We start from the raw sequence: 10175 nt of genomic DNA on the forward strand, positions 1-10175 counted from the left end.
GTAGAAAATGGATATTGACATGTTGCAAGTCGATATAAACATACTCCAATTGAATATAAATCTGTTTTAGATGTATAAGGTTGTTTTCTAATGATTTGTGGTGATGTAAATAATGGAGTACCTTTAAAAGTAGCCATTATATCAGCGATAGCACGACCAAATCCAAAATCAGCAATTTTGACAATAGGATAAGGTTCATGTTTGACCAATAAGAAGTTCTCTAATTTGATATCACGGTGAATAAACCCTTTTTCAAAATGAAGGTAATGTTGAGATGCTGCTATTTGTTTAAATAAATTACTAACTAAATCAATTGGGAGATAGTCATGATGTTGTGCTGCATAATTACTAAGAAAAGTATCTAAATCTCCTCCATCACACAATTCCATTATTAAAAATGCCCTTGGGAAATCTAATTTTAAATTTGGTGCATTGAGTCTAAAAGCAAATGAATCTTGTGCAACAGTATAATTGAGAAATTTAACAATATTAGGATGATTACATAATCTCATAATGATTGCTTCTCTTTGAAGTGTTGAAACATTCTCTTTTCCACTTTCTTTAATTGCTACTATTTTTCCATCAATATCATGAGCTTGCATAACAATACCATATGACCCATTTCCTAGTATTGATTCAGCAGTATATTCTGATAATAAACAAACTGGTCCATTAACAAAATCAATACATTCTTTTGAAAATGGAAGTTGACTAATTTCAACACTACTTTTATTTTCTTTAAATGATTTAATGAAATCATTTGATAATGGTAATTGAATTAATGGTGAAATAATTGTTGCAATACTTTCCTTATAATTTGGTATTAAATCTTCATCCCCATTAGAAAGATATAAAACACCCAAAATAAATGCTAGTGGTGATAATACTACTCTTGGAAATGGACATGCTGGATCTCTTTTTATTCTTAATGTTCTTTCATCAACTACACATGGAATTTTAACATCATCCAAATCTTTAACAATTTTGAGAAAATCAAATGCCATAAATTTCATTTCATCTGGTCTTAATTCTTGTTTGTTAATATAATCAGAAACAGTTAATGGTGATATTGGTTCAAGAATAATCCAAAGACATTCTCGTTGGTTCTATAATAAAATAAGTGATGTCTTTAAATTTATTCTTTCTTTTAAGAAAAACAAACATTTTCACAAAAGAAAGCTTTTTCTATTCTTAATATTCCTGTTTTTAATCTAAATGATTTAGACAACAGAAGTGGAACTAAAGAAGACAGTTGTTCAGATTTATTGTCAACTTCTACTTCAATAAATAATCTCTCAGTTTTCATTTTGGTTAATACCCGATGGCATTTTATCATAAAGTACTCATCTTCATAAAATGGGTTTTCAACAAAATCAAAGAAATTAGAAAGTTCATAATGAGGAAGAAGTTCACTATCCATTAATTCTCACTTTATCCTCTTTTAAGTTTTTCTTCTTTTTTGTCTAATGAATAAATAACAATAATTCCTTAAATTAAACTTCTTTATTTTGTTATTTCCATTGATTATCAAGTTGTAGTATTGAATGGTTACAATCCAGATAACAAATCACAATCAAATGAAAAATAATAAATTAACATATTGTACATGTTATTAAACACTTATAAAACATACATACGATAATATTATAACAAGTAATATACCATTATATAGAATAATTGAAAAATAAAGGGTTAATGTTGTGTTCATCACTAGAATGAAAGGCTTTTTGATGACTTCATGAGTACTTTAAGGAAGATAATTAATAAAATATAATACAAAACAAGAAAAGAAGATAAGAAATGAATTCCATAAATTCAGAAGGAATAAAAAATAAAATAGATATTGAGAATATAGAGATTTAAAGAAATAAGGAAAATATCCCGATATGTGACTCAACAGAAAATAAATTGTAATTACAATTTATTTCAATTTCTTGAAAAATCCATAAATTAATTATAGAAATGACATCATAAAAAGAAGAAAGAAGAAAAGAAATAAAAAGATTAAAGAATGATTATCGTACGATAAAAAATATATTTAAAGAGGAAAGAAAATATAAAAATTATATACAATAGAAGATGGAAGGAAAAACCACAATGAAAGGACTTGCTATGCTTGGAATTGGAAAAATTGGATGGATTGAAAAGAAAATTCCAGAATGTGGACCACTTGATGCATTAGTTAGACCATTAGCACTTGCACCATGTACATCAGATACACACACAGTTTGGGCAGGAGCTATTGGAGATAGACATGATATGATTCTTGGACATGAAGCAGTTGGACAAATTGTTAAAGTAGGGTCATTAGTTAAAAGATTAAAAGTGGGGATAAAGTTATTGTACCAGCTATTACACCTGATTGGGGAGAAGAAGAATCACAAAGAGGATATCCAATGCATTCAGGAGGAATGCTTGGAGGATGGAAATTCTCAAATTTCAAGGATGGAGTTTTTTCAGAAATTTTCCATGTTAATGAAGCAGATGCTAATCTTGCTCTTCTTCCAAGAGATATTAAAGCAGAAGATGCAGTTATGTTATCAGATATGGTAACTACAGGATTCCATGGAGCAGAATTAGCTAATATTAAACTTGGAGATACAGTTTGTGTTATTGGTATTGGACCAGTTGGATTAATGTCAGTTGCAGGAGCAAATCATCTTGGAGCAGGAAGAATTTTTGCAGTAGGATCAAGAAAACATTGTTGTGATATTGCTATGGAATATGGAGCAACAGATATTATTAATTATAAGAATGGAGATATTGTAGAACAAATTCTTAAAGCTACAGATGGAAAAGGAGTTGATAAAGTAGTTATTGCAGGAGGAGATGTTCATACATTTGCACAAGCAGTAAAAATGATTAAACCAGGATCAGATATTGGAAATGTTAATTATCTTGGAGAAGGAGATAATATTGATATTCCAAGAAGTGAATGGGGAGTTGGAATGGGTCATAAACATATTCATGGAGGTTTAACACCAGGTGGAAGAGTTAGAATGGAAAAATTAGCATCACTTATTTCAACTGGTAAATTAGATACTTCTAAACTTATTACACATAGATTTGAAGGATTAGAAAAAGTTGAAGATGCATTAATGTTAATGAAGAATAAACCAGCAGATCTTATTAAACCAGTTGTTAGAATTCATTATGATGATGAAGATACTCTTCATTAAATTCATTAATTCAAAATATTTAAACATATTTTTTTTTTAGTTTTAATGTTTGTTTTTTTTTTAATTGATAAATAAAAATGAATTTTAATGAAAAGTTTTTATTAATAAATATAATAAACAACAAATAATACAAACAATAATAAGAAGAATCATTCCATAAATGATTTTTTTATTATATATAGAATTTTGATTAGTATTATTATATTTTTCAATCTCTTCAAACTGAGAATCTCCAATCATCTTTCCAATTAATTTCATCCATTCTTCATATTTATTTTTGTACTCTTTCATTGTTGTTTGTTCTATTCGATTCTTCCAAATAGTACTTTTCATAAATTTAACATTGAGTTTAACAACAATATCACAATACTCTCCTTCATCAGTCATTTTCATCAAACTTTCAATTTTAAAATAACTAGAATATGGAATATCAAATACACTAACTACCATTGCTATAGTAATTCCATTCTCATTCATTCTCATTTCCCATTTCTCTTCTATTCTTGTTTCCATCCCAATAACACTTGAAACTCCTTTGTATGATAAATAAAGTAATTTTCCTCCATTAGTCTCATTTTGCCATCCTTCAGTTTTAACATCCTTTTGTCCAATATCATCATATAACTGTTTAATAGTGTCATTGTTACTGAACACTAACATAAATAAATCATTTGCATTTTTATGAAAACGGTGTATTGTTACAATATGTTTTGGTTCTTCTTTTAAAATCCTTTCTTCATTAATTCTTTTATCAGTTATTTCATTTGTTTGTCTCTTTGTTATTTGTTTGAGTTTTTCTGAGAAAATAATGCTTCTTCTCCAACTTTCCATCAATGAATCAAACAACTCATTCACTTTTGAACTACAATAAATTAAAATAAACATTCCATTTTTTGTTCTAATTTCAATACATTTCCCATTAATCTTATTGATGTCACTCATTTCATTCCATGCCATTATAACATGTTTCTTTTTGATGATTTTTAGATAACTGAAACATAAGTGGTGTGTTCCAACATATAATCTTCCTGCTCCAAACACTGAGTTGAGAGCACACTTAAACTCATGGCTAAATTGTTCAGAAACTTTAAATTTTCTATTAATCTTATTAATTTTCTTGTCGTCTAAGTATTTCACATCTTCTGATATGGTTGGTGCCTTCATATTTTGCGTTTATTTTCTTTTTACTTTCTTCATTTTTATCCTTTTTGTTTCTTTGTCTATTCTTCTTATTTTTAAAATCATCATTCAAAGTAAATAACAATAACTAACAGTACAATTGAATTATTGATAATAATTTTTGAACTTGTACATTTATCTTATTCATTTTTTTAATACTACGATTGTTAATAAATACTTTATGATAGATATTAGTAAAAAAAAAATATTTAATTAATTTGAAATATGTAGAATATTTATCAGATGAAAAGAAAATGTATAGAATAATATTTTATTAATATCCAAAATAACTAATAAGAATATCTCTGTAATTCTTCATTTATTACTGAAACATTGAAATAAAATAAGTGTTATTTTTTTAAAAATAGTTATTAAAAATGAATAATTCAAGAAAAAGCAATAAAAAAGTTAAGAACAATACTTCAAAATTATTTTATAAAGAGTAGAACTTATAATATACAAACATATTAATACATTAAAAATCGTATTAAATAAACGAATTAATGGTTTTTAATAACTTTGTTTTTATATTATAATTTTTAGTTTAATATCATAAACAAAATCTCTATTTAACTATCTATCTATCTATTTCTTTGAATAAATTTAATTTTACATTTTAGAAGTAGTGTCTAATCCAGATATAAAGTGAATATTAAAATATCAATAATAATTTGAAATATCAATTATTATGCTCTTGTTTATGAAAATATCTAAAAATCTATTAATAGTTAGATTTAATAAGATAATGGTTTTACATTACCAACAACTCAGAGGGTATATATATTATTAATTAAAAATAAAATATCTTTTTTAGTTGTTAATTATTTTGGATCTAATTTTTTATTTTTATAAAACTAAAATTAGATATTTGATATTTTATTTATTTTCTCATTCTTTATAATTATTTTTTTACAAATATGTTTAAATAAAATACTATTATGAGAATGATTTATAAATTGATTATTGTTATTAGATTTATTGCATATTCAATTAAGATGACAATTAATATGATGAATGAATTTTATTAATTAATAGAGTTTATATTTTTAATAAATCAGAAATAGCAATAATAATAAATATTTAGAATATAACACATAATCAAGAACAATAAGAAAGTGATTTTGAAAATATATTAAATTAAATATGAAACAAATGAAAGATAATTAAAGATAATTAAATGTTTTGTATTAGTGTCAAAGATATAAATCAAGATTGGTTGTTATTTAAATTATGTGTTAAAAAGTCTGTGTAAGTTATAATGATAGTACTAATGATTAAATACAACTGACTACTGAAGTCCCTGTATAAATAAAACATTCAAATTATTCATTGAAATAAATTAACAAAAAAATAATACCTTTATTATTAATTGTCAGTATAAACATGAAGTTAATGTTAAGATTAAAACATAGCCATAACAAATAATGGTACAACAAAATCAACAAAAAAATAACTAAGAATTCATATTAAATTAAAGAATAATTTATTCTTTGACTTTAATATAATTTAAAAATTCAACCTAAAACATAACTTCAAATATAAGTAATGAATAATAGTACTAAAGGAAAAAGTAATAACCATAAGAAGAAGGTTAAGTTAAACAAATAAAACAAGTAATAAAATATACTATAATCATAAAAAAAAAATAAATAACAAATAATAAATTATATGAAAGAAGATAATTAAATAAAATAAAAAAATCTAATTAATAATATTTATTTGCTTATTCATGTCTTTATTGTTTTAAGAAGTTACAACAAAATAACTATTGCTAACTTTTTCGTCGCTCTCTGTATTGCCAGAGTCTTAATAGGTCTTTTGTCAATATACTAGGTAATTAAATAAAATAAAATTACAAAAAATTAAAAAATAAAATAACAACAACATTATTTTATTGTGAATTAATGTTATTGAATTCGAAGTTGGTAAGTCAGAGACGCCACACAGAACCCTAAAACAAATCCAAGCTTTGAATCACTAGTTATAGTCTAGTTATGGCATTGCCTTTGGTTAGAGAACCATGTGCATTATAATTAAATTATAAAATATTAATATAATCACTTCATTAATTAGCACTGTAAATATAAATAACATGGTACACTCTCAAATAAACATAATTACTAAAAATATAAATATAATAACACAGGTAGAATATTTAATTAATATCATTCTGAGCATAAACAAGGTAAATAAAGACGATAAAAAATAAAAGAAATTTTAGAACATCATAATGATGAAATAATAAGATAATAAGAGATGGATATAGGTTAGAAATAATTAGGTTAACAATATATTATGAATGGAAATTGGTAATTGAAATATGAGAAATGATGAAAATGAATAAAAATAAAAATTAGAGAGATTGTATAAATCATGTGGTAAAAGAATTAATAAAAATGAATTTAATGAAATACATTTATTAACATAAAATAAGAATGACCTATCACATGGTAATAAAATATTTAAAGAATAAATTTAATGAAATATATTAATAAATAGAAGTTATATAATGTAAGCAAATTGAATAAAATACATGAATATGAAATAATAAGAAATTAACAATTAAAATATTAATGAATAAATAAATAAAAAGAAATGAATATAAACAATTAAAATTAATGCAAGAAATTAGTATATTTTTATGAATTAACAAATCAACAATTATATAAAATGATAAATTAAAATGATGGAATATTTGTAATAATAACATATCAACAATATAACATATATTATTAAATTATATCGGAAATAAGAATATACAAATGGATAAACATGATTTAATAAATGAATATACATTAAGAACAACTAATATGGAATATAAAATAATATAACAAATAACAAAAAAATGGAGAAGAAAACAAGAGAGAATAAAACTAATATTTAATGAAATTGATAGATTCAAAGGAAGAATTGAAAATAATAAATACTTCATTTATTAAAACAAGAAGTAGTTACAAAAATGAATATTTCATAAATAAAAAGATAGTTGTATAGAAGATAAATATGCATACTAAATGATAAATGTAACTTATAAAAAGATAAATCTAATATTTGATGATAAAGTAGAAATAGATAGAAATGGTCAAGAGAAAATAACAGAAATTAATAAACTAAAATAAAGTAATTCCTATAATAATGATAAAATATATAATATAAATAATAAACATAAAATATTTAATAAAATAGTGTTGAAACTATAGGAGTAAATATAAAGAAGTACTTCATGAACAATACAATCAATAGAGTGAAGGACTTAATTCAAATAACAAAGAAAAATAAAAAAAATCAAATTTTATTGAAATTTTAATTTGATAATTTTTAAATCCAAGTTTTATCAAAACAGTTTTTAGATAAAAAAACCAAAAAGAATAAATGCTAGTCAAACAATTATATAAACTTGGTTATTTATTTACTAACTCTAATTTTACATCTACAAATTAATGTAAACTAAAACTGAATTATAGAGCACTCCTGAAGATTATAAAACAAATAATCCATTTCAGCCTCACAAGAAATGAATACAAATATTGGTAAATAAATAGAATAAAATTTAAAAAATATTAGAGAACTACTATAAACAAAAAAACTAAAAAAACACAATAATATCTAGATGAGGTTCAAAGCAGAAATACAGAAAATAGAGGCATTTCTAAATGTTGTTAGGTTTTTTGCTGCTGTTGGTAAACAAGGGGTGTTTGCTATTGGCAAAGAAGATTTTTTTGTAGTATATAAAGATTCATTATCTCAATTATACTCTATATTTATGTCAAAATTATCACCTTTGTTTAGTGCATTTGAATATGACGGAACAGAGGATCACGTTTATTTAGAATTTTCAACTGATGACTTATTACGCGTTATGTTGAATGTAAAAGAATCAGAAGTTTGCCAAATATCACTTACACGAAGTGCAACAAAAAGGGTTCCTTGTTTAAACTTTAAGACTAATACAGATGGAATGGAGGTTACACAAGAACTCATTGTTACTATCAATAAACAAGGTGCTGATTTATATCATCAACCAATAGAAATGAATGCACAAATGGATGTATCTGGTCAATTACATTCAATGAAACAAATGAAACAAGCATTAGATAAAATGGCTGAATTATCAGAAGAAGTTGTATTCAGTGCATCTCATGAAGGGGATATTCGACTTGTTTGTTCATCAAAACAAAGTAAAATGGAAGTTGTTTTTTCTGAACAAGACCATCAACCAAACTTTATATTTAGTTGTGCTTGTCAGTCAGGACAATTTAAAAAATTCTTTATATTAGAAAAACTTGAGCCTGAATTATGTGAATATTATTATGAAAAGGATATGTTTTTTATTTTAAAAGCAACAACAAATATTGGAGAAATTTTGATTTATATTCCAGTGATTCAACCTTGAATATCTTTTTTTAATCTCCTATATTATAATAACAGAAAATAATTTTCTTTGCTTATTTATTTTTGTTGTTTATGTTTTTTTTGTTTTTATAAAACAAGATAATACCAATTTTTTTTCGTTCTTCTATTTCTATAGAAAAAAAGAAATAAAACGAAAGAGAACGAAGGTAAAAGTAAATAAATGAATTTAGAGTAAAAAGGGGGTAAAAAAGTTTTAAAAAATTCTTGAAAGAAGTACCGAAATAAAAAATTAAAAGAGATAGATGTGTTAGAGGGCATAAAGCTGTTTATAAGGAAGGATTATAAAAGAGCAGAACTAAATAAGAATAAATAAATGACTGATGATGAAGTAATTTATTTTGATGAAATGGCATCAACAACGAGCGAAGAATCAAGAGGTCAAAATGTTAAAATAATATTTCTAGGTGATGATTTGGAAGGTGTCGATGAGTTAATTAAAAATGGATTAGCAAGGCTTTTAATTAAAGAGAAGATAGATGAAGAGAACTATAGAATACAACATAAAGGAGAAGAAATAATGTTAACAATAAGTTATACTGGTTTGTTTCCATAAGAATAACTTAAAAATGATTTTTTATATAATCTTTTAGATGGAAAAGAAAAAACGAAGTCATTAACTACAATGTTCTTTAAATCTGCTAATATTGTATTTATTGTTTATCAAATTGGTCATCCTGAAACTGCTGAACATTTAAATGCATGGTCAAAAGAAGTTGATAGGTATGCTGAAAATAGTATCCCAAGAAAACTTCTTGGATTAAAGTCAAATAAAACACCATTAGAAGTCACTCATGCCAAACAATTTGCTGAAGAAAATTTGGTAAAAAATGAGGTGTTGGACATTAATGATCCTACTCTCTGTTCTCAATTATTTATTAAAGAGATTGATAATGCACTTATAGAGTCAATACAAAGTAAACCACTTCCACCAAAGAAAAACGAGAAGAAGTCTTGTTGTTGTCTTATAATGTAATTTATTTAATTTTTTTAATCCTCATACCACTACAATTTGCTTTTATCATAAAAACAAACCACATTTCTATTATTATAAATTGCCTATCTTTTTGTCAATTAATAAAACGGGAACAAAAAGAAAATTTCCTAAATTCAGTTGCTGTCACAAAATTCAAATTAATTTTTGTTACATCAATATCAATATAATTGATCACATGTATTTCAAAGATCAAGGAGAAAAGAAAAGAAGGGAAAAGATATTAGAGAGTGATAAAGAAGGGAAGGAGAATGGCTAAAATGTAAAAAGAATTCAAGAAGAAGAATTATAAGAAAGAAAACAAACTGAATGGAGTTTAAGGGAGATGCGATGTTCAAGCAACAACTCGAATTGTGTTTTGCGATGGATTAATAAGGAGAGAGAGTTGTGGAGGAAGTAGAAAGAGAGAACTA

At 24.4% G+C, this 10175-nt stretch overlaps 5 protein-coding genes across 5 annotated transcripts in view, besides 25 other annotated features; 3 read left to right on the forward strand and 2 right to left on the reverse strand.

Annotated features, from left to right (window-relative positions):
* EDI_322610 (uncharacterized protein) overlaps window positions 1-1420 on the reverse strand; it is a gene marked incomplete at both ends in the record, with an annotated part of 1535 nt that extends 115 nt beyond the window's left edge. The window contains 2 exons of the mRNA XM_001733175.1: window positions 1-1106; window positions 1163-1420. The exon at window positions 1-1106 is cut by the window's left edge and continues 115 nt beyond it. Coding sequence (XP_001733227.1) covers window positions 1-1106; window positions 1163-1420 — 1364 coding nt within the window. The remainder of the gene's footprint in view (window positions 1107-1162) is intronic.
* A 553-nt stretch (window positions 1421-1973) lies between these two features.
* Window positions 1974-2012: a microsatellite.
* Window positions 2013-2079: 67 nt separating this feature from the next.
* On the forward strand, window positions 2080-3179 carry EDI_322720 (NADP-dependent alcohol dehydrogenase, putative; the record flags this gene model as incomplete). The annotated part of the gene is made up of 2 exons (XM_001733704.1): window positions 2080-2303; window positions 2327-3179. The coding sequence occupies 2 exons, from the start codon at window positions 2080-2082 to the stop codon at window positions 3177-3179; spliced, it is 1077 nt and encodes a 358-aa protein (XP_001733756.1).
* Window positions 3175-3297: a sequence feature (AT_rich).
* On the reverse strand, window positions 3264-4343 carry EDI_322730 (uncharacterized protein; the record flags this gene model as incomplete). The annotated part of the gene is made up of 1 exon (XM_001733705.1): window positions 3264-4343. One exon carries the CDS (start codon window positions 4341-4343, stop codon window positions 3264-3266), a length of 1080 nt encoding a protein of 359 aa, XP_001733757.1.
* Window positions 3343-3388: a sequence feature (AT_rich).
* An 8-nt stretch (window positions 4344-4351) lies between the features above and the next one.
* Window positions 4352-4416: a microsatellite.
* Window positions 4417-4553: 137 nt separating this feature from the next.
* Window positions 4554-4578: a sequence feature (AT_rich).
* A 130-nt stretch (window positions 4579-4708) lies between these two features.
* Window positions 4709-4745: a sequence feature (AT_rich).
* A 120-nt stretch (window positions 4746-4865) lies between these two features.
* Window positions 4866-4909: a sequence feature (AT_rich).
* Window positions 4910-5006: 97 nt separating this feature from the next.
* Window positions 5007-5048: a sequence feature (AT_rich).
* An 85-nt stretch (window positions 5049-5133) lies between these two features.
* Window positions 5134-5291: a sequence feature (AT_rich).
* An 84-nt stretch (window positions 5292-5375) lies between these two features.
* Window positions 5376-5449: a sequence feature (AT_rich).
* A 33-nt stretch (window positions 5450-5482) lies between these two features.
* Window positions 5483-5503: a sequence feature (AT_rich).
* Window positions 5504-5821: 318 nt separating this feature from the next.
* Window positions 5822-5873: a sequence feature (AT_rich).
* A 19-nt stretch (window positions 5874-5892) lies between these two features.
* Window positions 5893-6072: a microsatellite.
* Window positions 5961-6058: a microsatellite.
* A 121-nt stretch (window positions 6073-6193) lies between the features above and the next one.
* Window positions 6194-6236: a microsatellite.
* A 36-nt stretch (window positions 6237-6272) lies between these two features.
* Window positions 6273-6380: a repeat region.
* Window positions 6381-6384: 4 nt separating this feature from the next.
* Window positions 6385-6416: a sequence feature (AT_rich).
* A 47-nt stretch (window positions 6417-6463) lies between these two features.
* Window positions 6464-6499: a sequence feature (AT_rich).
* A 315-nt stretch (window positions 6500-6814) lies between these two features.
* Window positions 6815-6972: a microsatellite.
* A 45-nt stretch (window positions 6973-7017) lies between these two features.
* Window positions 7018-7101: a sequence feature (AT_rich).
* Window positions 7102-7137: 36 nt separating this feature from the next.
* Window positions 7138-7248: a microsatellite.
* A 167-nt stretch (window positions 7249-7415) lies between these two features.
* Window positions 7416-7543: a microsatellite.
* An 86-nt stretch (window positions 7544-7629) lies between these two features.
* Window positions 7630-7682: a sequence feature (AT_rich).
* A 207-nt stretch (window positions 7683-7889) lies between these two features.
* Window positions 7890-7921: a sequence feature (AT_rich).
* A 47-nt stretch (window positions 7922-7968) lies between these two features.
* On the forward strand, window positions 7969-8751 carry EDI_322740 (uncharacterized protein; the record flags this gene model as incomplete). Its single annotated transcript, XM_001733706.1, has 1 exon — window positions 7969-8751. The coding sequence occupies one exon, from the start codon at window positions 7969-7971 to the stop codon at window positions 8749-8751; it is 783 nt and encodes a 260-aa protein (XP_001733758.1).
* A 333-nt stretch (window positions 8752-9084) lies between these two features.
* On the forward strand, window positions 9085-9744 carry EDI_322750 (GTP-binding protein yptV1, putative; the record flags this gene model as incomplete). Its single annotated transcript, XM_001733707.1, has 2 exons — window positions 9085-9310; window positions 9362-9744. 2 exons carry the CDS (start codon window positions 9085-9087, stop codon window positions 9742-9744), a joined length of 609 nt encoding a protein of 202 aa, XP_001733759.1.
* Window positions 9734-9763: a sequence feature (AT_rich).
* Between the last annotated feature and the right edge of the window lie 412 nt (window positions 9764-10175).

This window comes from Entamoeba dispar, genomic scaffold (assembly GCF_000209125.1).
Source record: "Entamoeba dispar SAW760 scf_1105229457771 genomic scaffold, whole genome shotgun sequence".
NCBI lineage: Eukaryota > Evosea > Mastigamoebida > Endamoebidae > Entamoeba > Entamoeba dispar.